Source organism: Pelecanus crispus, chromosome 1 (assembly GCF_030463565.1).
Source record: "Pelecanus crispus isolate bPelCri1 chromosome 1, bPelCri1.pri, whole genome shotgun sequence".
Lineage (NCBI taxonomy): Eukaryota > Metazoa > Chordata > Aves > Pelecaniformes > Pelecanidae > Pelecanus > Pelecanus crispus.
In genome coordinates, this window is record NC_134643.1 from 15,375,431 (window position 1) to 15,401,354 (window position 25,924).

At 42.1% G+C, this 25,924-nt stretch overlaps 1 protein-coding gene across 1 annotated transcript in view; it reads left to right on the forward strand.

Moving 5' to 3' along the window:
* Window positions 1–25,924, forward strand: part of LHFPL3 (LHFPL tetraspan subfamily member 3) — a 197,030-nt gene that overhangs the window by 162,440 nt on the left and 8,666 nt on the right. The window contains exon 2 of the mRNA XM_009484255.2: window positions 25,537–25,773. Coding sequence (XP_009482530.2) covers window positions 25,537–25,773 — 237 coding nt within the window. The remainder of the gene's footprint in view (window positions 1–25,536; window positions 25,774–25,924) is intronic.

The following is a 25,924-nucleotide window of genomic DNA, read 5'->3' on the forward strand; positions in this document are numbered from 1 at the left end:
CGGGCCCAAAGAGTTGTGAAGAACGGAGTTAAATCCAGTTGGCAGATGGTCACAAGCAGTGTTCCCCAGGTCTCTGTTTTGGGGCCAGTCTTGTTCAGTATCTTTATCAACGATCTGGATGAGGGGATTGAGTGCACCCTCAGTAATTTTGCAGATGACACCACATTGGGCAGGAGTGTTGATCTGCTTGAGGGTAGGAGGGCTCTACAGAGGGACCTGGACAGGCTGGATCAATGGGCCGAGGCCAGTTCTATGAGGTTCAACAGGGCCAAGTGCCAGGTCCTGCTCTTGGGTCATGACAACGCCATGCAACGCTACAGGCTTGGGGAAGAGTGGCTGGAAAGCTGCCTGGCTGAAAAGGACCTGGGGGCGTTGGTCAACAGCCAGATGAACATGAGCCAGCAGTGTGCCCAGGTGGCCAAGAAGGCCAACAGCATCCTGGCTTGTATCAGGAATAGTGTGGCCAGCAGGAGCAGGGAGGTGATTGTGCCCCTGTACTCGGCGCTGGTGAGGCTGCACCTGGAATACTGTGTCCAGTTTTGGGCCCCTCACTACAAGAAGGACATTGAGGTGCCAGAGCGTGTCCAGAGAAGGGCAACAAAGCTGGTGAAGGGTCTGGAGCACAGGTCTTATGAGGAGCGGCTGAGGGAACTGGGGTTGTTTGGCCTGGAGAAAAAGAGGCTGAGGGGAGACCTTACCGCTCTCTACAACTCCCTGAAAGGAGGTTGTAGTGAGGTCGGTGTTGGTCTCTTCTCCCAGGCAGCAAGCGACAGAACAAGAGGAAATGGCCTCAGGTTGCATCAGGGGAGGTTTAGATTGGGTATGAGGAAAAATTTCTTCATGGAAAGGGTTGTCAAGCATTGGAACAGGCTGCCCAGGGAAGTGGTTGAGTCCCCATCCCTGGAGGTATTTAGAAGATGTGTAGATGTGGCAGTTAAGGACATGATTTAGTGGTGGACTTCGCAGTGCTAAGTTAACAGTTGGATTCAATGATCTTAAAGTTCTTTTCCAACCTAAATGACTCTATGATTCTATGATAATTATTTTATCTGCATACCACCCTTCAGGTGTACCTTCAATGCTTTTTTTTAAGAAAATGTCAAAATCTTTCACATTGAGGTAACTATTGTAAAACATTGTGAGATCCACAGTGAAATCATGAGAGCTGACAACACTGATACATAGCGTGCTTGAAATGAAGGCTGCTATCCGGCCCTGAAATGCTATCACACAACATTCCCATGTGTTAGGGGCAGTCAGACAGAGGCAACGTTTGAAGACGCTGTGATTTTTCTCCAGCAGGAGGAAATACATAGATTCTCTCATGATCTAAGATAAACATTTCACTTATTAATGTGTCTTACAGAATTTACAACTGCTGTATCAGCAGAGATAAAAGGAAACGATTATGGACTAAAATATTGCACCTCCTGTAACAGGGTTTGGGATATCAAATTTACTAATTTTTCTTTTCTACGTGTCTTGGGAGATGCAAGTACTCAACAGCATCTGAGTTTGCAAGCCTCTACTATAACTGTTCATAAGAGCAAATGGAGCACTGGGCCCTTACCAAGTTCAAATATTCCCTTCAGAATTAAGCCTACAGCTATAATCTGTGAATGCTGGAGCTTGGGGAAAAAAAGACAACTTTAAGCCCTGGCAATTTGACTTTGAATTCAAGCATAATGAGGCAGAACAAAAAAAACCAGATATGAGGAACAGCTAGTAAAAGGCATAAAAACTACTAATGCTTCTGGAAAAAAAATCAGAAGGAGGAAATCTGCCAGAAATCCAGGAAGATGATCAAAGTATAAAGTCTCTGAGAAGCCTCTGATAAAGTCTAAGAGAAGACAGGGATATTCTAGGAAAAGTACCTAAAATAAATCTTCTGTACACACAGTTACTTTGGAGGAGTTTGGGGAGGTTCCCACACTGGAAATCTTCCTTCCAGGAGACTTATCAGATGCTCTTTTTCAAAGAGAAATGGAGATAGCAAAGTTCATGGAATAAATTGACAAAATGTATGATAATGTATCAGAAGGATCAACAGGAACAGATAGGCCAAAGAGTTTTAAGGAATTCAAGGATGAAGTATTCAATATTTCAGCTGCACTGTCTAACCTCTTGTTTAAAATTGCCTTGGTACCAGAGGCTAGAAGATAGCTAATTTGACACCAGTTTTCAAAGAGTTCAGAGGAGAAAGAAGGAACTGCAGAACATTAAGATGATGGCTGTACTGGGCAAAGTGGCAGAAATTAGCAGCCACATTGGAAAACATGACATAAATATTGGGAACAGTAAGCATGCATTTTAGAAACAGAAATTATGATTCAGTAGAAATCTGAAAATGCTTAGACAAAGATGAGCAGAGAGGAGCAGAGACAGTGAACCTCTCCCATACCAGGACAGACTGAAGAGGCCAGGACTCTCCATCCTTGCAAAGATATGATTCACCAGAGATAGGGGAAGGGTCTATATAAAAGTAGGAGGTACATGGGTAAGTCTGGTAGAAGAATATTGTCCACTGTAATTTCCAATACAGGAATTAGGAACCAGTAAATGAAGCTAGCAGGTGAAAATTTTGAAACAAAATTATTTCTTTTCTTTTCTTTTTTTTTTTTTTTTTTTTTTGTCATCTAATGGATAGCTTAGCTGTGGAACTCTGCCTCAGAACATTGTGGACACTGAAAGTTTGCAAGAATCAGCTGGACAAATTAATTGAGGAAGGAAAAATTCATGAAGTCTCACTAAATATAAAGATACCTCCACTGAAGTGCAGATTGTCTGAGACTGGCAGAATGCTCCGAGGAAATGCTGCTACATGTTTGCACTGCTCTTGCTCTCTTCTGTGGCCTGCTGCTGAGGACAGGGTATGGGGAGGTGGGAATGAGGACAATGATACAGGGAGAAATAGCTGACCTAGTGCACCTGGATTTATATTGTTATGTTCTTCTGAGCTTTTCAATTACAGTCTCCCTCAGTTATCCACACACAGATACGTGGAGGACCATATCAGTAAAGATACTTGGGTTACCCATTCCAGCTGATTTTCAAAGGAGCTAAAACAGTCAAATAGTGGTAGGCACCTAAATGATATATACTCATTTACTGTCAAAAGAAATTCTTTTCCTTTAAAAAATAGCATCAGCAGTGGCATTTATTCAAATGGAAGCTTACAGACCTTATCTCCAAGTGATATAGAGTCTATTACTAAGAAGTTATGTATCAGCTAAGAGCTGTTGCTTCACAGAGGTTAGATGCCTTATTGCAAGTGACAGGGATGTGACAACACAGCACTCCTGCCTACTGGCGCTGGAAGCGGGATGTCCCTGCAGGACTCCTTCTCGCCATCGAGGTGAGCAAGCCAGTGAGGAGTCTCTTGGTTCATGGACTAATATTTTGAAACAAAAAGAATTAAAATGCAACATTAACAGAAACTGTTAGGTCTTTAGCACTTACATTTGTTCCTGGTTTGTGAGGATTTTGATGCATTAATAATACAAAGTAAGGATAGTCGGGGGGCCTGGACCCCAAATGTATAGCATTCAGATACAGATGAAACCCTGCAAACCCTAAATAAAGCCAACTGAACCCAGGTCCTAACAGGAAGGTTTGAGTTTTTGAAAAAATACATGGCTGCAGCTCACTAGAAAGGGAAAGCAGGAATGTGTCTGAGTGACTGACAGGACCAAGGGAGCGATCAGCCTGCCAATGTTGCTGACATGTTCAAGGCGGAAGACAACAGTCAAAAGAAGACAGAGAAATACCTGCAGGAAGCACGTGGAAACATTTGACTGAAAAGTGGGTCAATTTGTTGCAGAGAGGTTAGGGAGGTAACATTTAAACATAAAAATGAGAGAACAGAATGGAAGACTGAGAAGAAAGAGAAGAGAGCTTAGGAGCACTTCCTAAAGTTGGGATGACCATCAGACACCACCTCTTATCCCACCCTCCCCTACTCTAGATTTGTTCACTCTTAAATCTCTTGCTTCTTGGGTCCTCACCAGTGCATAGGTGTTCACACTGAAACCACGGCAAACTGTTCATTTTTATGTCCCCATTCAGCTCCTTTGGAGGGATGGAGATTTCACTGCAATAGCTGTGGAAGCCATGGAAGCTGCAGCCAGCCAATGCTCCTACCTGCCTAATTCAATATGAGGGCACGTTACAATTGCACTCATTGTCTTATAGTGCAGTTTTGGATTAAAATCAAGGTACTCTTGCAATGCTCTGTGGGATACCAACACTCCTCCCAGGAAATTTCTGGAGAAATTCCCACCATAGAGATGGGGACAGTCATCTCCAGCTGCCTGGACAGCAGTCAGGTGAATGCTCATCTACCACTTTTGGGATTAAATGGACTGTTATTCACAGACAGGAGTTTTTTGATACTGATGTGCCTGTACAGGGAGTGGAAATAGGAGGATCCTGACCTGTTGAGTCAAAATCACAGTGTTTTAGCTGAGTGACATCCGTGAGACACAAATGAGTTGAGTCTTCAGCAGGCATTCAGTCACACTGGAGGCTGCACAGCTGTCTTCTCGTTCACAGATACGATACAGGTACCTAAAATATTTAATGGTGGCACACATCTCTGAGAGACAGGTTTTCTCACTTCCCCAGTTCAGATAAATATGTTGGAAAATGTTGAATCTTGGATATACTCTGTCTGTTGTGTTGTAGACAATGTATAAAACCCATCTGTTGTGCGCTGTGTGGAAAGAGAGTTGGCAGACAGAAAAAATAGTCTGAGCAACAGATGGTAGGTGACATGATAACTGTCTGAGCAGTGATAACCTTAATCACCTTTTTAAACCTTAATTAGTTTCCTAATCAAGATTAAGAAGACACCAAAGGTGTGAGAGAAGGTGAAGAAGAAACCTGTAATCTATAAAACAAATACAGGAAAATGAAAGACATGCTGATGGATAAGATGCAGGAGAGGAGGGAAATCACAAGAAAAATTACTTCATGTCTTGTCAATATGAAAACAAAGTAGTCAGACTTTGTTTGCATCAGGAAACATGCACAGAACAAGCAAAAGCAGGCTGTATGACACACTTTTAAACCATTATATGAATAACTGAGTGACTAGGAAGGGTCAGGAAATTAAGCAAAATTGGTAAGAAAAATTTTAAAAGTGTATGGGCATTTGATGAGAATGAATGGTATTACCAGTCAAATGCAGTCAGAGATCACCAAGTTTCTGCTGGGGCTATGAGAAATGGAAAGAGAAGTGAAAGGAGAGGCTGGGGGATATCTAAATTGAATTTTTGCCCCAACCAATGCCTGCAGTAGAAACTTTTAAGAGGACTGTTTCCAGCCTTGCCCTTCCCCTAGGAGCTGTGTACATTTAGCTGCCCTTGCCATGCTGGTTTTTTTACACAGAAAGCTGTCCCAGCAAAACTGCTCCATCGGCACCCTGTGAAACCAGTGCTACTGATTAGCTTAAATCTCTGCAGTTGCACCAGCTGAGTTTTCCTCTCTCTCTTATATATGGGACAGATGATCTGTTTTATGCAATTCCTATAACTGCTACAGCATGTGCTTGTGCAGCATTGAGAAGGGGTACATGCAGAAGGCACAGAGTGTGGACATTGCCAACTTGCTACAGGCATTTGCTTCCCAGCTGCAAGTGCTGGAGTGGAGCATGTGTTTATGGACTCAGCCTTAGCAGGTGGGACCAGGCCAGGGGGCACATCAGGAAGACGCAGCAGGGGCTGCAGAGCGTTTGTGTGTGGAAAGTGGCATTTCTAGAGCTGTGCGCTGGCAAACTTGGCAAGAAAAAACAATTGCAGATAAACCTCAAATTACATCTTTTCTACCTCTGATGAAAATGTGCTTTATTTTTGAGGGATTCTCAATAAAAACAAAGCACTTAAGAGTTTTTCTCAGAAACGTTTTTGGGTTGCGTTCAGTCGGTAGAATTCACAATGATCAGCCTGAATATTTGAAATGTTCCCACTGACCTGCTGCACTCTTTATTGGCAAAAAAAGTTTCAGACAAAATGTTTCACTCAGTGCTGCCAAAAATGAGAGGCACTTTGACACTGCTAAGAGGGAAGGCATTAGCTGGAAGCCCTGGCTGGCAAAGGGTGTAGGGCCAGCAAATCTATATTGAGAGAAGCTGAAATCCAAGTAAGTGAGGCCATTAGTGGGTCTTTCTGCACAACACTGTGAGTGTGGCTTTGCATAGGATCTGCCAGAAAGATCTGCTCACTGTCAGATCAGGCTGGTTAGGTTTGATAGGAATGATTACATTTCTTAGGTTTGTTTCTGACTGGTCGCAAGGATATTATTACAGAAATAATGGTGCTTAAGCAGAAGGGAAGACTACTTTTTTTTTATTGGTAAAATAAGGATAATTATTTGCCCTGCTTATCATAGACCTGCTAGGCAGAAGCAAGGTACCCCCAAACTGGTACAGGGACATCACAGGAGTCCCAATGTCGCACAAGGGAAAGCTCCAAAGAAAGTCCTTAACTATGCCTTTTAACTAACTCATGCATTCATTTTCAGGACTACATAAGTTAACACATGACAACATAATTCTTGGATACACAAATTACTTCCACCAAATTTATATCAGCACGTTATTATCTTGTTCCCATGGTTACACTATTAGTACAATTTAACACAGCATTTTCTTGCTAACCAAAAATAATTCTAGCAATGAACCCAAATAAAAGTACTTTGTTGTTATTGCCCAATTTAACCACTGGGCAAGGTCAGTATAACTTCTCTGGTCAGTGAGGTAGTTTTTATATATCATGCCAACAGCTGAGTTTACTTTCATCTGGCACTGTTAGATGTCCATTTCTCTAGTCTTGGGTTTCTGCAAAGCTGGAAAGAGTTGCGTCTGCACAGGGTCAAGAAACTTGATGCAACGGATTTATTGAATTGCAGTATCTGTCATCACTGTCAGTTACCATTCACTCCACATGCACAGACATGTCAACAGGAAACTTTCCTGTTAGTGGATGCATTTGTGAGCCAGCATGGATGTTGCGCAGGCATGAATGTGCCTCTCCAGAGTGGTCTGGAGAGATTCATTTTTAAAAAGGCAGCACTGCAAACAAGAATGTTTCTTCAGAGCAGCATGGTTGGAGTGGGGGGTAGCCATACCGGCTGTGCTCCAAGGAGCCCAAGATGCTCTTTGCATGTGTGGCTTGGGCTGCCTTTCAGACTTGACTAAGTATAAAGTTCACTGTTGTCTGAGCAGTTGCATGGATGAATGCTAAATGTAGTTCTCATTAGGCTGAAAACATACCGAGTTGGTGATGTTTCGATGGATGTGAATCAAATTTTTATATTATTAAGGCTGTATGGTATATCTTTATGTTGTACTCATGAACCAAGATGGGAAACATTATTCTTGTAGCAGAAAGGCGAAGAGGAAAGGCTCCCTGTTTTTGAGGGGCTCAACACCAAGGTAGCTGAGGTGCTGAGCAGCTGAGTGCCTCACCAGCAGCCCTCTCCAAACACTTTGAATTACTTTGTGCTATTCCTGAATAGACTGTGTTTGCCTTGCCTGGGTGTTGTAAGCAAACTGTTAGCACATTTTTATGAACCTGATGGCCTTATTCAGGGACCTTGAGATGTCAAATGCCAGTTTTCAAGGACAAACATTATACAACATTTTAAACCATGCAAAATTAAAAGTGCAACATGTTGGCTGCTATTCCTGCATGAATTACAGGTTGTCTCTGCAATCTTTATTTTTCTCTTGGGCTTAATGAGAGGCAAATTGTGACGTGCTATTGTGTCTCCAATCCCAAAAAGAGACACTCCATGAAGACTGCTGCTGTGCAGGTTTTAAGCAATTTTGATCCACAGGTTTTACAGTCCCTGTATTTGATGTCCAAGGAGTTGCGCAGTATTTTGGTGCACTTCCCTGTGCATTTCTGGAGTCCCTGTGTTTCCCCTGAACCAGGCACTCCAACCTCTCCTTTCTTTCATACAGCCTGAACTTGGACTTTTGGAGAAAATTAGGTAACTGTTTTCCATATGTCCATGTCTTCACCATCATGGTCAGGGAGTTTGTCAGCAGATTGAAGAAGGTGCCACTCCAAACTAAAATTTTCCAAAATAACTGTCATGAACTCTGAAGTAAATTGGATTTATTTCCAATACACTTGTTTAGAATAGGTCAGAAGCTCTCAGCCCCATCACTTTGTAGTACCACTTTCCAATGCAAATAGTCATGTGAGACTGAGAAATGAATTCACAGGTGTTACTGGTAATAGAGGTAGGAATAATGTATTAAAGATTGCTAACTTACTACAGCCAGCAGTGATTCTGATGAGCTGAGGTCTTGAAGTTTGTGTTTCCTCTGAACATTTCTTTATAAAAATCAAGTAGTCTGAATGACAAGATACTGGACTGCTCACAAAACAGACATTCTGTTTTCTGCACATTTATTCAAATGCTCAATTATCTCTTATGCTGTATTTCAGCTGCTTGCAATGTAGTGATAGAAACACTTGCTGCCTGATGCATTCAGGAACATTTTGAGTTGCTTGTGGAATTTCTTCTCTTTTTTGCTGGTGCCCACCAACAGAGCTAAACTAAACCAACTACTTCAGAAAACAATTCTATTATACATGTTTTCAATGATTATTTACTTATAAAGAGAGTACTGGAAAAAGGACATGGGATTCCAGGACCTATGAACAGTTTTGAAAGAAGACACAGTTACTGCAATCCCAGTTAAACTCTCTTTCCTCTGGCTACATTTCTGGATCCAGTTGGGTTAGAGTCCTCTTACTCCCCTTGGAAACACCATATCTCCTGGTTCATCCTTCTTAATGAGCTGGTGGGCAGCATGAACTTCTGGGGTGTCAGAGGTCACCTAGCAAGTGCTCAAGCTTCATACCCAACTTTGCAGGTACCCAGCTTTTCCAGCAGCCCATGTTAGTCTCATTGGTTTTGATGGGACTGTCAGATTTTCCCTTCGCCTTGCATTGCAGCTTTGCTTTACATTATTCCAGTCCTTTCAATGTCTCAACAGACATCTTAATTTCTAAGGCAGAAATAACCAGCAGTGGTATATTAATAGGCATATGCTAGAAATTGTAAATGGAGGGAGACCTACTTTCTGTGACTTCTGGGCATCAGTGCTGAAAATCAGCACCAGAGTGGTTGTTTGCTGCGTTGGAAGTGCTAAGGATTGTTTTACCTCAGAGGCATTGCAGCACTAGAACAGGACACATGCTGGACTTACAAAAGTGTTCAAAAAGGTATTACAACTTGGTATCATAAACCTAGACAGGACTTGAAATTGCATGTGCATGCACACAAGGATTTGCTGACGACTATACCAGTAAACTTTGCTGCATAGTGCAAATCTTGGGGTTAACCAGCAAGACTAAAAAAAATAAAGGCACAGAAATGTAATTCTGTAGAAGTGAAAAGAAATTCCAAAATTAACCCTTCCAGTTAGGAACCGGTAGGAGAATCAGGATTACCAAAGCACTAAGGCAAGGACTGTTGCAGTTATACTGAACAGAATAGGAGACATTATTGTTCAGACAGACTTGATAGCAAATGGAAGATGAGATGTGCTTGCCAATATAGATATATTATAATAAGGTATTCACAAAATTAATGCAGATTTCTTCCACATTTTTTCAAAGATTTTAAATTTTCTCAACTCTGGCATGTCAAAAGCAATGAGTTTAGGAGGCTTAGCAATCTCACAGGCTTGGCCCTGGGGAAAAGAGTAGTCTTCCCTTTAACAGGAAAAAGGCAAAATGGCAAAAACATCACCAGTGTTACTGGTCTCATTCTCCAGGGCTCTCTCCCACCATCCAAAGCTCCGATGCTCAGTGGGAGAGACAATGCTGCCCCTGATACCTCTGCTGCTGTTAGCTTCAATGAGACATCAGCTCCTGAAAGGCAGTAAAGTCTCACTGCCAAATGTCAACTTCAATGAAGAAGCAATGCAGCCAAGTGGTCTCAGGGCCTATTGTCCATTTTTCTTTTCTTCTGAGCAAAGCTGTTAGGAGATCAGGAAGAGCTATAGCAGAGATAAGTGAAGAATAGCACATGACAAGCTGTGCAGGCATAAAGATGTATGTGTGTGCCTCAGGGGCATTGAAAGGAACTATACAAAAGTCAATGCCTTTATCATCCCTTCAGAACTTGTCTTGCCTCTGTGCCAGTCCATTTGCAATATTGGCTAGCATGGCTTTGGAAATCAGATTTGAATGATTGTAATGACTTTAGTTAAACCTTAACATTTCCAGCCTGAGAACAAGGCTGCCTCCTTCTGCTTCCACCTCTCTCTTTTCAGAAGAGACTGCCCCATATTGCTGCCTCCCAGCTGCCTGTCTCCTCCACATGTTAAGGTCCTCTGCTCTGCAGGCCTTTAGCTTTGCATTGCCCACTTCCACTTGCCTGCAGCATAAAGGTGCTTCAAACCCTGTCTCACTTTTTTTCCTATCCCACAAACCACTCTGAGGTACAAGCATGGGTCTCCTCATTCAGAGGAGATGTGGAGCAGGGTGCAGGCTGGCTTTGGGAAGGCTGCTGATTTTAAAAAGGGGAATTAAACCAGTCTGTGGCTGGATCTTCCCATACAGAGCTAGCTGGAGCCCTCTAGTAGAGTACATTGAGGGATCCCCAGCCCTGAGGAAACTGGTGAATCCTGAACAGATTTTAATACTTGGAGGATAAGCCAATGTCTCAGAGAGGGTGATGGTTCCCACTTGTCAAGGAAAGCATAGCATTTAGTAAACTGCAGGTAATTTCTAGCAAAACATTAACGCTTTACAAAAGACAAGAGGGACAACAGCCTTCCCCAATGCATTCAATTACTTCTTTTTTCCTTGCTCATGACAGAATGTTTCCTTGTCCATCATGTCATCTGTCTACTTGACTTCAGTCTCTTCTCTGAAACTCCACTTTCTCCACTAAAGTACATGGGGAACAGAAATCTCCAAGTGAGGGCAAAGGGAACATGACTGTCATGCCGACAAACATGGGGTTGAATGTCTATAAATTGTAGATCTTAAAACACTTCTCCTTTCAATATTAAATCACATTTCCTTACCATGATGCATTATATTCTGGGAATCATAGCCATGCTTTGGCAGAGAATGTAGCAGTGACCATGAACCTGCATCTTACAGCAGAGCTTACAGCAGGAAATCTCACTGGTGGCTATTTATTTTATCCACTGCCAAACAACTTCTTGAATCTCTCAATCAGCTTCCATAGGAGAGATTTCTCCGGCTGGCCAGCAACCAAGAGCAGGCACAGGCATCTGCCTAGCAGCTGTTTGTACTGCAGGTGTTTCACTGCTCCCCGCCTGCTACCCGGTGTGCTGAGTCAGCATTCTGCACCAGCACCGGGCGGGGCCGGGGAGGGGAGGCTGCAAAGATGGAGAGGCTCAGCACAAGGGATCGAGTGCACCCTCAGCAAGTTTGCAGACGACACCAAGCTGAGTGGTGCGGTTGACACACCAGGAGGACGAGATGTCATCCAGAGGGACCTGGACAAGCTGGAGAGGTGGGCCTGTGTGAACCTCATGAGGTTCAACAAGGCCAAATGCAAGGTCCTGCACCTGGGACGGGGCAACCCCCAATGCCAATACAGGCTGGGGGATGAAGGGATTGAGAGCAGCCCTGCGGAGAAGGACTTGGGGGTACTGGTGGATGAAAAGCTGGATATGAGCCAGCAATGTGCGCTTGCAGCCCAGAAAGCCAACCGTATCCTGGGCTGCATCACAAGCAGCGTGGCCAGCAGGTCGAGGGAGGTGATTCTGCCCCTCTGCTCTGCTCTGGTGAGACCTCACCTGGAGTGCTGCGTCCAGCTCTGGGGCCCTCAGCACAAGAAGGGCATGGACCTGTTGGAGCAGGTCCAGAAGAGGGCCATCAAAATGACCCGAGGGCTGGAGCACCTCTCCTATGAGGCCAGGCTGAGAGAGTTGGGGTTGTTCAGCCTGGAGAAGAGAAGGCTGCAAGGAGACCTTATTGCGACCTTCCAATACTTAAAGGGGGCCTACAGGAAAGATGGGGAGAATCTTTTTAATAAGGCCTATTGTGACAGGATAAGGAATAATGGATTTAAACTGAAGAAGAATAGATTTAGACTAGACATTAGACAGAAGTTTTTTACACTGAGGGTGGTCAAGCACTGGAACAGGTTGCCCAGAGAGGTGGTAGAGGCCCCATCCCTGGCAACATTCCAGGTCAGGTTGGACGGGGCTCTGAGCAACCTGATGTGGTTAAAGCTGTCACTGCTTACTGCAGGGGGTTGGGCTAAATGACCTCTAAAGGTCCCTTCCAACCCAAAGCATTCTATGATTCTATGATTTAAGAGAACTTTTCCCCCTCAAGTCCCCTCTTATTTCATTTCCTCTTGCAAGTGTTTTTATTGTTCATGTTCCTTTCATGGCATGACAGCCAGCAAAGCAGAGGTCTGATAACAATTTTTTGAATTCTTGGTGGCTATTTTGAAATGGCTCACTCAGTTGTTGACCACTGACCCATGCTATTTCATGTACTAGATGGGTGAGTTACCCCATTTTCCAATCATTTCCAATCATGACTGTCAAATACCCTTAAGTGTTCATGTAAATGAAACTGTGAACACAACCAGGACATCATACCAGATGTTCCTCTGAAGCAGTAGTCTGTGGGGGCTGATTCTTTAATGCGTTACTAATATGCCATTTCTGTTAGTGTGCTCCATGACACATACCAGATGAGACACAGACAAGCCCCTGCAGTCAAGGGTTGCAGTAGTGTGGCTGGAGTTCGGTAGCAGTGTAGGGAAGCCTTGCTGGTTGTGAACTCAATGATTATGCAGTGTAAGCTGAACTGGTTTCACAGGGTGTAACCACAGGCTGAAAAAGAGTGAGCAAGAGGCTTGCTGACTACAATACAGGCAGGGTTTATCCAGGTCTTCCTAAGTTTATGGTCAAAGGAAAATAAATCTGAAGCTTTTCAGCAAAATGGCCTGGCTGAACAGGGAGCTTTTGCTGGGACTCAGGGAAAAAAGGAGAGTCTACCACCTTTGGAAGAAGGGGCAGGCAACTCAGGAAGAGTACAGGGATCTTGTTAGGTCATGCAGAGACAAAATTAGAAAGGCAAAAGCCCAGCTAGAACTCAATCTGGCCACTGTTGTAAAAGATAACAAAAAATGTTTCTACAAATACATTAACAACAAGAAGAGCACCAAGGAGAATCTCCATCCTTTGCTGGATGCAGGGAGGAACATTGTCACCAAGGATGAGGAAAAGGCTGAGGTACTTAACGCCTTCTTTGCCTCAGTCTTTAATAGCCAGATCAGTTATCACCAGGGTACTCAGCCCTCTGAGCTGGAAGACAGGGATGGGGAGCAGAATGGAGCCCCCATAATCCAGGAGGAAGCAGTTAATGACCTGCTACACCACCTGGACGCTCACAGGTCTATGAGGCCAGATGGGATCCACCCAAGAGTATTAAGGGAGCTAGCAGAGGAGCTCGCCAAGCCATTTTCCATCATCTATCAGCAGTCCTAGTTAACAGGGGAGGTCCCTGATGACTGGAGGCTTGCCAATGTGACGCGCATCTACAAGAAGGGCCGGAAGGAGGACCTGGGGAACTACAGGCCTGTCATCCTGACCTCGGTGCCGGGGAAGATTATGGAGTGCTTCATATTGAGTACGCTCAACAGGCATGTGCAGGTCAACCAGGGAATCAGGCCCAGCCAGCATGGGTTTATGAAAGGCAGGTCCTGCTTGACCAACCTGATCTCCTCCTATGACCTGGTGACTCGCCTGGTAGATGAAGGAAAGGCTGTGGATGTCATTTACCTGGACTTCAGCAAAGCCTCTTACACTGTCTCCCATAGCATTCTCCTAAAGAAGCTAGCGGGTCATGGCTTGGATGGGCGTACTCTTCGCTGGGTAAAAAATTGGTTGGGTAGCCGAGCCCAGAGAGTTGTGGTGAATGGAGTTAAATCCAGTTGGTGGCCAGACACAAGCGATGTTCCCCAGGTCTCTGTTTTGGGGCCAGTCTTGTTTAATATCTTTATCAACGATCTGGATGAGGGGATTGAGTGCACCCTCAGTAAGTTTGCAGATGACACCACATTGGGCAGGAGTGTTGATCTGCTTGAGGGTAGGAGGGCTCTACAGAGGGACCTGGACAGGCTGGATCAATGGGCCAAGGCCAGTTCTATGAGGTTCAACAGGGCCAAGTGCCAGGTCCTGCTCTTGGGTCATGACAACGCCATGCAATGCTACAGGCTTGGGGAAGAGTGGCTGGAAAGCTGCCTGGCTGAAAAGGACCTGGGGGTGTTGGTCAACAGCCAGCTGAACATGAGCCAGCAGTGTGCCCAGGTGGCCAAGAAGGCCAACAGCATCCTGGCTTGTATCAGGAATGGTGTGGCCAGCAGGAGCAGGGAAGTGATTGTGCCCCTATACTCGGCACTGGTGAGGCCGCACCTGGAATACTGTGTCCAGTTTTGGGCCCCTCACTACAAGAAGGACATTGAGGTGCTGGAGCGTGTCCAGAGAAGGTCAGCACAGCTGGTGAAGGGTCTGGAGCACAGGTCTTATGAGGAGCGGCTGAGGGAACTAGGGTGGTTTAGTCTGGAGAAGAGGAGGCTGAGGGGAGACCTTACCGCTCTCTACAGCTACCTGAAAGGAGGTTGTAGTGAGGTGGGTGTTGGTCTCTTCTCCCAAGTAGTTAGCGATAGAATGAGAGGAAATGGCCTCAAGTTGCATCAGGGGAGGTTTAGATTGGATATTAGGAAAAATTTCTTCATGGAAAGGGTAGTCAAGCATTGGACCAGGCTGCCCAGAGAGGTGGTGGAATCACCATCCCTGGAAGTGTTCAAAAAACGGGTAGATGTGGTACTTTGGGGCATGGTTTAGTGGGCATGGTGGTGTTGGGTTGATGATTGGACTGATGATCTTAGGGATCCTTTTCAACCTTAATGATTCCTAGTTTTTACTTTCATTAAAAATAATCCAGCCACCAAGCCAGGAAACATGAAATTATTACTCTGCCCTTAATTGGTTCAGTGGTGGACTTGGTAGTGTTAGGTTAATGGTTGGACTGGATGAGCTTAAAGGTCTTTTCTAACCTAAACGATTCTATGATTCTATAGTGCTCTAGCCTAGAGTTTGCCTTCAGTGCTGTTCTTGCCCTAAGGCTCAAATGGGTGCTGCTTGCATTGTCCTTGTGTTCAACTCTGCAGCTACTGCAAAGCTCATATGCTTAGAAAAGTTACTATCCCAGGTTTCTGGTGTCTGAAGATACATGATGTAAGACCTTTATGTTCTTGCAGTTATTGTAAAGGCCCAAAGTGGCTGAATTTAGCCTCACAGAGAAACACATCCTAATAATTTTTTAATACACTGATCAAACTCCATCTTTAATAACTATTTAACAGCATCAGCTTGGACAACTTAAAACTTTTCTGCCTGGCTACAGCTACTGAGTTTGTGCCAGAACTTCTCCTCCGACAATTGAAAACTGCCTTCTACTTTATAGTCTAAATGTATTCCTGGATGGTTTATATACATTTGTCCAGGTGCCAAGACTGCCCTTCCAGTTAAATAGCTCTTCCCCCTCTCTGGGATCCATTCTCTTGTGTTTGTGCAGAGTAATCATAAAATTCTTCAGTGGACCAGCACCATAAGGCATGCAGATCTGTTTTCTAGGCAACACTACATGTCTTTTTACAGGTTTTCATCTCCTTTTTTGCAAGTGAGTACTTACTGCCTGTGAAGTTGTTAGTTTGCAGGAGCAAAAGACTGAAACAGTGGTATTTATTATGGACTCTACTAAAGACTTAGATGCAGAAATTCCCTTTTTGTATGAATGTCTCTTGCTTCTGCACCTTGCTTCCACCTCAGAAGCCTGCAGAACCTTGCCATGTTTATCCTGAAAACAGCGGCTGGTGCACTCCCAGACTTCCCCACTCACCAGCATGTTTAGATTTGCATGCAATTGCAGTGGCTTCAGAGACAATCTGGAGGCATGCGCTTCCCAAGTACAAAACCAGGCTGTTGTAGTTGCTTGATGTTTGGCAGGGAAATCAGGACAGCTTGGATAAGGACTGGCAAAAAAAGAAAATCACTTTATGCCTCTCCTCTTTCCTTGTAATCACATTTTCAAATCTTTAATAAAGAAGGGAAGGGGCAAACTTCTATAAAGACCACAGCGAGAGAGCCCAATAGTGAGCTCCTTCTTTACCTCTTACGCCCATTTATTCTGCTAGGTTTTCTTCTCATTTTGATATAAACACTATTTTTGATCTTAGATTTCTGTGGTTCCATCTAGCTCCTAATTCTTTGGCTGCTATTCCCCTTAGATATCCTTCTTTCTTAATTTCAAAGATGTTTATCTCCCAGCCTCCTCATAAGAACATAGGCCTGGAAAAGACCTACTAAATCATCATATCTAGTCCCCTTACAGTGGGCAGTTACAGCATCATGCAATACCTTTCCTAAAGTACCACATTACATCTTAAAATAATCTTGCTCTGCTTAACTGGTTGTTCCAAACATCACCCTTCTAAAGACTGGAAACCACCAGCACTGGATGGCTCTAGTGCTTACATTATGCTGAAAAAACTTTCCCTGGTACTGCCAATGCTCATGTTTATCTTTTTCATGGGTGCATTTTACTGGTGACTCATGGTCCTCCAAGGGCTGATCAGCATATTCATGTTTTTGCTTCTTTACCATTTGTCCCAATAGTTTTCTGCATTGATAGTGCCTCCCATCAGTGGATTTTACTACCAAACATCTACTTTTGCCAAAGCTCCTAAAGAAAACACTAAATGATTGACACCCAGGCTGATCCTTGAGGAGCCCAATGTATCCTCACAACAGCTCAAGACTTTCCCTTCAAGCAAAACAGTCAGCTCTCCATGAACAAGTATCATAAGCACCTTAAATTTTCATGCTGATCTCTCTATTCTCCAGGTTAAAAAATGTTTCTATATGACATAGTATCAAATGCTTTCTGAAGAGCATGTTACTTATCTTCCTTTTATAAAGTCACTGCTTCCTAGCTGTCAGATAGAGCCATGCTAACATCACCCCACTTTGTATTTCTTTCCATGTCTTTATCCTTTCCTTCAATAAGTATTCAAAGAACTGAGGTCAAACTGATGGGTGTTTGCTCCAATTACTTTTCAATTCTCAATTTTGTTTTGTTTTTTCTAAAAAGTAGGTAGCACATATGCTGTTGTCTAGTATCTCAACAATAAATTTATTTAAAAAACCTTCCTACCAGCTTTGCAGTACAATGTGTTGGCTATTTCAGTATTTGGGATTGAAGGGTCCATTCCACCAGCTTGAGCACATTATGATCATATTAGGTTTGCTGTGGGCTTGGAGGCAGGAGTTCCCATTTCCAAATGTTCATGCCCAGCTGTCAGGGCATTGTCCTCCTGTTCTCTATCGTCGCTGAAAAATGAGGCAAAGAATTAGGTCCTAGCCCCGGCCTCGTTCCATATCTGCTTTTCTTCTTCTTTCTTCGTTAACCTAATTGAAGAGTATTTGACTTTTTATTTCAATTTCTCTTGAAAGATTTAGCACAGCTTGTCTTTTGGCAAGCTGTCTTATAGACCTGCATTATCTAACCTCCAAAATGTGTCTTTCTTTGCTAACTAGTCCCTCTTCCTATAATTTCTAAGGTCTCTGCTCACATCTTTCCTTTTTCCAAGGCTTTTGGCTGGGGATAGGTAATGAGGGTAGAAGGAAACAGAGTTTGCTAGTCATTCAGACAGAGCTGAAAGTACCCCTGGAATTTTATTCATCTTCCCAAGATATTTCAGAAAATTTATGTCTTTGAAAGAAATTCAAGGCATTCTCTACAATTAAGTATGGACCTTTTCAGTCTAGTTAACTTGTTAGCTAGTTTCTTTAGCTTATCAAAGTTTGTCCCTCTGAAACATGCAATTTTTAAAACCCAGTTTCAGGATAATTTTTATTCATATTCTCAATTTATTTAAATTGAATTGACTCATGGTCACTGAAGGTAAGATTATTTTCAGCTCTTCCTTCTCTTTATCAAAACTATGTTTAAAATAGCTTTGCTACTTGGATCAGTAACTTGTGATGAAACATCAGCTGTATAAATTTCAAATGATGAGGTGGCCTATGCCATTCATAATAGCACCTATTTTCCAGTCTCTCTGCTGTAGCCTACACTTTATTTATATTGAGTTTGTTCATTAATTAAATCTAGTACATGTCATTTGATATGGTTTGGCTAAAGACCAGGTTCTACAAAGAGAAGCTAACATTAAATTAGAAAGTTGTAACACTCCTCTGTGACAGGATTCAAAATAAACACTTCCAATAGTAAGTTTTGTTACCAAGCAGAGCCAAGTTAAAATTGCATTATATGGCTGTGATCTGACAAAAACCAAAGATGCAATATAAAGAAGTAGTTCATCCATTACTTATACAGTTCTTTATCAGGAGACTCTAGCATGTGAGAAAAGCGGCTTTTGGATATCCCTACATTGTCAAACAATCTGGCTTCGTGATGGTTGACTCCCGGGTTGTGGCCCTCTGAGCACATACATTTGCAAGCACCTTTCTCATTCCTGTGATCTCTGGGCATGGACCTTCAGCTGACACACAGAGCTCGTAACACGCCTTCTGTAATACAAAGGCATGTTAGAAAAACTCCAGTGGACTGTGACACAGTTTTCATGTTATTTTAGACACTTTAAACAGAAAAATCAGAAGAAAAAAATTATTAGGACCCAGGGCCAGTGGGCCCCACAGGAGGCGAAACAGTGTAAATGTCACTTTTGACACATACCTTCATGTGGGCTTCTAGCTATACCACCTCCTATACCTGCTTCATTGTAAAGAAGTATTTTTATCTTGTCATATGTAATTTCAGTTTACCAATGTTTTCATCTGTTAGTCATCTACCTCCGCTATAGCTGTTAGCAATTCATTGTTATCACATTTCTAGGGATTTTTTGCCTACATGGTGATTAGGCCTGCATCCATTAATAGTTGCCAGTTTCCACATTTTTTCTGGACAAGGCACTATAAATACCCATTGCATATGACTGTGGTTGGAACACCAGAAGTTTGATCTTTTGCAAGGAGTCATTGGGATGCACCTTGTGAGTCACCTGCCACACACTCCTAAAACTCTATGATACTCTTACATTATCTTTATGCTAAGCTAAGATAGTTGTTGTACTAACTAAATTATTCATAGAACTGCATTAATCTCAAGGTTTAATTATCATGGCTAATGATCAAAACTTGGAAGTTAAACGTTCCCATGATGATACAGCCCCTCACAGAACTTCTGTCTCTATCATATCAAAGAAATCTCTGTCCATACATGAATCCAACACTTGAGGTCTAAAACAGGCCCCCTTAGTGCAGTAAAGTTTCTCTTACAGTTCTTCCCCTAAGTGATCTTAACCAAAGTAGATTGCACTATCTTTGCTATTCTTTTCTACATATTTACTGCTTAACATATTCCTCACAAAAAACATTACTTCACTTTCCCAGTTTTTTCCATCTTTCTGAACAACTCATGCTCTTTAGTGCTTGTCTTTGAGAATGGCGGTTGGTCAACCATATTTCTGTTATCCAGCCTCACATCTTGCAACAGCTGATCAAATTCTTCCATTTTGCTGTCTAAGCATAACTAGCAGGCATCAAAATATCTCAGTTATCTGTCAACTCAGCCAGGTTATGGCAAGTCTTCCTCCCTGACTGTAGCACCTACCTCACTATCACTTTCCACAATATTATTTTCTTTCTCTTTATTGTCCAGTCACTGAGTATTTGGTCTTCTTTTTTCCTTTTCTTAAAATCAGCTTGGGAAATACACATATCTCTTGGTATGTATGTATATATATTCTTATCAGACTTGGCATCAAAAAGTCAGTGCCCTAATGAGTCAAGTGGCCATAACTGTGGCAGGTCTTTTATTTTATCACAGGAATGCAGTGGGAGGTTGTCTTCCTTTTTCTCCCTCTTTGCACTGTCTATAAATGTTCTTAATCCTGTGGAGAGGTTCACGCTTGTCTACATCACCAAGTAAGATGATGCAAAATAAGAGAATAAGTAGATTAAAGCAGCTACTGCTGAAGCCTCTCACATCCTCATCTTATGTGGTTCTAGGATTTTAATGCAAATGAGAACTAGTCTTGTCTCCTGGACCAAACACCCCCATTATACATGTTGTTTGAAGCTTTCTGAAGGAAGATTAACCCACAAACCTTTGCTCCTTCACTTGGGGCAGGGCATGGGGTGGAGGGGAGCATCTTTGGGACTCTCTAGGAAGGTCTGCTTTTGTCCATGTCACTTAGATGAAAATGGCACATCAGTGTCCTGGAGTAATTCCACTGGGCACCTCCCTTGTCCCACATGGGATCCCAGGGCACAGAAGTCCCGATATGATTTTATTATTCCAGCTCTCCAAGAACACTGCCCTTGAATCTTGAATTTCATGCCACTTTTCTCACTGGCTATCTCATACCCAACAGCAATCAAGTGGTTAACTACCCTATATGAGCACCACCAAGATATCCTGCTGACAGAGGAACTTTCAGTCTGCTTGTGGCACGAATTAACAGGCTGTGTCATCTCCTTGGGGAGCCAGTTGGCACCTCTCTGAAGAACCTCTCCAAAGGTGAAGACTGGATCTGGCAGTCTTCAAACAAAGAGGCAAATAAGAAGTCTTATATGGTGTTTGCATCTTTGTATTGCACAAGAACCATTTCAAGTGTTAAGGAAGCTCTGCATGGTTCGAAAGCCTTCTAGGCACAGGTTTTGTGGTGATCAAGCCCACACATTGAGTCAGAATTTTAAGGTCTTCATCCAGCATTGAAGAGCTTTTGGAAAGGAACTTCTAAACTCTTCCAAAAATAATCTGTTTTACACACACCAGTACTGTTTCTGTGAATGGAATCAATAAATGGAGAAAATCAGGGGATTTGCTTCAAAATTGCACATTTGCTCCAAGCCAGAACACGAGTGTAAATGCAGAGAGTTATTATCCCGCTCATTAGTACAGTCCATATTACTCAAGGCAATCTCAGCTGCATGGATGTGCAGCCTCTGTATTCACCTAGGACTGTATTTGACCCTGTGTCTTCAGCCACCTCCCCTCACGCTTTCTTTTTTTCCCAGGTACAAGCTCCTAAAAGACTGTAGTCCTAATGAATGTGCCCTGCCAGAGTCCTCACCTTTAATTTCACTCTGTCCTAGAAGTTCACTCCACCAACACGGCTGGCAAAAACTATTCAATTTCTTGGATTTTACTGGATGGCTGTTTTTCTAAATAACATTTAGAAAAAATTCTGAAAACAAAGAACCTCTCAGTTTTTGGAAGCATGGAGGCTTGGAGGCACTTGTGTGTGTGGGTATGGAAAGAAAATAGCTGGTCAATATAATTCCCATTCCAATTTTTTTTACCCTTTTATCAGGAAACTTGCCATCATACTCCACATGCAAGCAAATTGAGTATGTTGTCAGGAAAAGAATGAAGAAGAGAGAGGAGACCTGCCAGCAGGAATTTCTCAGCACTGGTCTTCTGTATAACAGTCAGCCTTTTTATAAATAGACTCTCATTCCATGCAATGATATAATATTAATCTGTCACCATATTTGGCACAACCATAGGATCATGAACTACTTGCTTGCTAATTACCGTTTGAGCTCATGCACAGAGCACAGGCTGTGATAATATTAGCTTGGTCAGAAGCACAAGTATGTCAGTGCCAGCAACAATTCAGTGTCTGTTTCCAATCTCTGAAAGTGTCATATCTGCATCCTTTCGTCCCAGGAGGAAAAATCCTGGGCTCCCTCTCTTAGTATGAATAATTTGCCTTGTCACTCAGAGCCCTAAAGGAAAACCATGTGACAGTTTCTGTTAGCTGTTCATATGAGAAAAAAGCTTTTGAGAAGTAAATGTGTATCAGGCATGTTTAACTACTGTTTATTAATTATTTTTTAAAAGCTTAAAAAGCTTCACCAGACTCCAATATGTAAAAGAAACAATTTGTTACCCCATGTCTTGTAAGAAAATTAGAGGAAGGACTGGAGAAGCCCAGGGCCATCATTACAAGGGCACTATTCCTGCCAGGAGCTTTCTCAAGCAACCAAAAGGAAGACAATGTGGATATGATTCTTGTAAGTTTCACAGTTGCCCAAATAGTTCTGAATGGTGTCAGTGACACTAATCAGTCATTTATCAATATCCCCCTTCTGCTTCTCATGAACGCTCTTGATTAGCTGCAGAGGTCCTAGACTGAGCTGTCTGCAGGCTCAGGAAGATGGGGCTAAGCCAATGTATTCAGCTCACATGCAGAAAACTGTCTTCAACCAATATAGATTTAACTTTTTCCTTACTTGAATCAAAATGTCTGTAGGAACTGATGATTTAAGTCTTTTCATTCAATAGGTGAGCTTTCCAAATCCAAAAGTTTCTGAATTTATTAGAACTGGATAGTAGTAAAACAGTAGTAGCCTTTGTTACATTTCCATTTCAGTCACATTGCTGTTAGAGACAGTGGAAGTTTAGACAAATATATGGGACTTATGTCTGCGTTATAAAATCATCTCTTAGCAGTTTCACTCAAATTGCATAAAATGGTTTCCATTTTTTAAATTTGTATAAAACTGAAAGTAATTTCCCTCTAGAGAAAAATCTTTTAATCCTCTTTAGAAAGATTAAAATGTAAAAATTTCTAGTAATACAAAGTAGATCTGTAGGTGGATTTTATACCTGTCTTTTCAGTCTTGTAGCTGATAAATGAATCATTACCTGTTTCATATTATTGAGCAAGTCTATATTCTTAAAATGCAAAATATTCCCTCAGCCAGTGAAGACTCCAGGTTGACTAATCTTACTTATGTTAACCATTATAGGCAAGGTATGATTCCTGCATGTGAAGATGTTGACCAAGCAGTTGTCTAGTAAAAAGCATGTAAACTGTATATGCAAAGGAGATAATAATATCCTCTCTTCGATATCTGCCTTTATGCAAAAGTATCTAGTCCAGCCACCATTTACCTGTATGTCTTATTAACAAGAAAAGTCCAACTGCAATCAAGAGAATGACTCCAGAAAGTTAAACAAGTATATCAAAGCATGCAGGAACAGAATTCGGGAAAGATGAGTTAATTGGAAATCTGAGGAACTCAGCTGGGAGGCTGTGCACTGAGTTCCTGAGATAAGGGCCCGTATCTTTAATTACCTAGGTGGAAAAGAACAAAGTTAAATTATTTTTAGGAAGTACTAAGAACATATGTCTGATGTGCTATGTAATAAAAAACCACAGAGATGTTGGTATTTGCTAATTATTCTTGCACTTTGGCAGAAAAATCCCACGTCTATTGATCATTAACTAAGCATTAAGCTTCCTCTCATTTTGAGGATGATTAATAAAAGTGAACTGGCTTTGGTAATTGCTGTTATATAGTAAATATTTGTCAACATTTACCTGGGTAAATGCGGACATTTTCACCAACACCAGAAGTATGCAGATTTGACGCATCATTTCAACGAAATCCCTCACAATCATGAGGGCAATGCTTATGTGTTGACTCTGAGAAATAATCTTTCTGGAAATGTGTGTAACCAGCTCAAGAAAGAAAATTGTTGTACAGTTTGTCTCTAAAATCTTTGGAAGATCATATGAAATTCTGTAAATGATTTAAGGCAGGCAATAGGCAACTACAATTTGTCCAACCTGCATGTTCTGAGTAAATCAGTCCTTATCTAATTGTCCTTGTTTCTAAGCCTAATTGTCCTTGAAAGTATTATAAGCTGTTATATTTTCACACAAATTAACTGCTCAGGAAGAATCTGTCAAATGCCTTAGGCACAGGTTTTATTCTACATCAGATGCTTTCTGCAGACATGCTTTCATGGCTTTGTCTACAGCAATTGTGTGGCTGTCAAAAGGAAAATACCATTCCTGAGCTCTGTTTTCACATCTCTTTTCCAGTATTTCATCATATTGATTCCATGCAGGTGTTTTTTTGTTTTGTGGGCATTAGAGGTATGTAAAATGACAGTGCTTATGCTTGTCCAGAAAAGACAAGAACTTGTTGCAATTCCCAAAGCAACAGCAGCTGTTGGTTGCACAAGCTACAATGTGTATAAACTATGTTTTCCAAACAGAGGTCTGGTTCAGTAACCATTTAAAAGGCTGAAAGCCACACAGTGTATTGTTTTCAATTAGTGTATATACTTGCAATTTAAAGCACAGTGCACCCATATAATATTAAGACTTATAAAAGATGGTTTAGGATCCATTGTATCTCATCAGCCATACTAAGAAAGAAGGGCTAATGCAGGAAATATGCTTGTTTCCAAATTAGAAAAGACAGTACAGACAATTACTGAAAGCATATGGATTTTCTGATTCTCCTAAATGCAATAAAAACTGAGGAATGAACCCATTCAACATAAACTTTCTTTTTAGATTTTTCTTGTTTTACTTCATTTTTATATCTTATCCTCCCCTGCTGAAGATGCCCCTCTGCTGTTGCCCTGGCTGGTGCTGCACTCACATTGTTTGCTTCAGTGCCAACATGTCCATCACCATGACCAAGGGCTGCATTTAAGCATATCCATGCACTATTCCCATTGCTCTGATAGGAAATGTGCCATGAGTACCCAACTGCTCTGTTACCAATGTGCTGCTTCCCTGCCAAAAATCAGTTCAGGTTGGACAGGACCTCTGTCTTTTAGGACAGGACTGTCTTTTAGCAGTCACCCAGGCTGATGGATGAGGACCTGAGCACCCACCCTTTGGCTCTGTCCCACCCACGGTCTGGCTGCCCCCACCCGGAGTGGCTGGTGGTCAATGTCAGATAGCTTTCCATGCAGGTAGAGGCTTTTCATTTTTCTTGGTGTTAAAAGGATCAGCGCTTTTTCGTGTTTGAGATGTCATGTGGTGATTTCTCAGGTAAACCAGATCAGAAGTTGACAGCAGTGTTGACAGCTTATTTTTCTTTGCAGAACAATGTCATTACTTGTGTTTTTGAGGAGTACAAACCTTATGCATAAAACGTATTTCAGTTAAAGGAGTACTGCCAACTGACAAAAAAAACCCCCTTGCTATTACCTATGTGTGTTACAAGCACTTACATTATGAGAAATTATAGATCATTTCTTCCCTTTATTTTTCTCTGGTTTGTTTGCCTGACCATTTGACAGTAATCTGGTGTTTTCTTTGAATATCCAGATAATTAATCATTTTCCCCTTTTGTTTTGCTTGAGCCTTTCATATTACAATGAAGAAATCAGTCTCACCAGGAAAATGTGATTGTACTGGTACAAAAACTGGCCAGGGATTCAGGATGTAACTTTTTTTTTTTTAAGCAAGGTGCACAATTGATGTTGTATCTTAGGTTTTTATATTAAATACTTAATCACAGCATATAATTCTGTGACTTGTTTTTAAGTAACCTAGCTTTGAAGCTTAGGATGGAAAAGTGTGTTGCTTTAATGATAACTGTGTAGGTTCTCATCAAAACAAAAGTTTGGTCTCATTATCCCATTGTTCTCCTTTTCTTTTTTCTCCAAGCTGCCTGTCTCGTCCTGGGTTGTATGATTTTTCCTGATGGCTGGGATTCAGATGAGGTAAAACGGATGTGTGGTGAAAAGACAGACAAGTACACGCTGGGGGCTTGTTCAGTCCGCTGGGCATATATCCTGGCAATTATTGGAATCTTGGATGCCCTGATCCTCTCATTTCTGGCATTTGTGCTTGGCAACAGACAAGACAGCTTGCTAGCAGAGGAGCTCAAGTTGGAAAACAAAGGTAGGACTGCTTTAGCAACACTATTATTGGGTGGCCTCGAGGGCAATTGCTTAAAAACAATGATTGGTTTAATTTGATTTTATACTTAAAAGTTGGCATGCTGGCTTACTTCCTAAGTTACTGGGAAAGAGGAAATGCAAGGGGCAGAGGA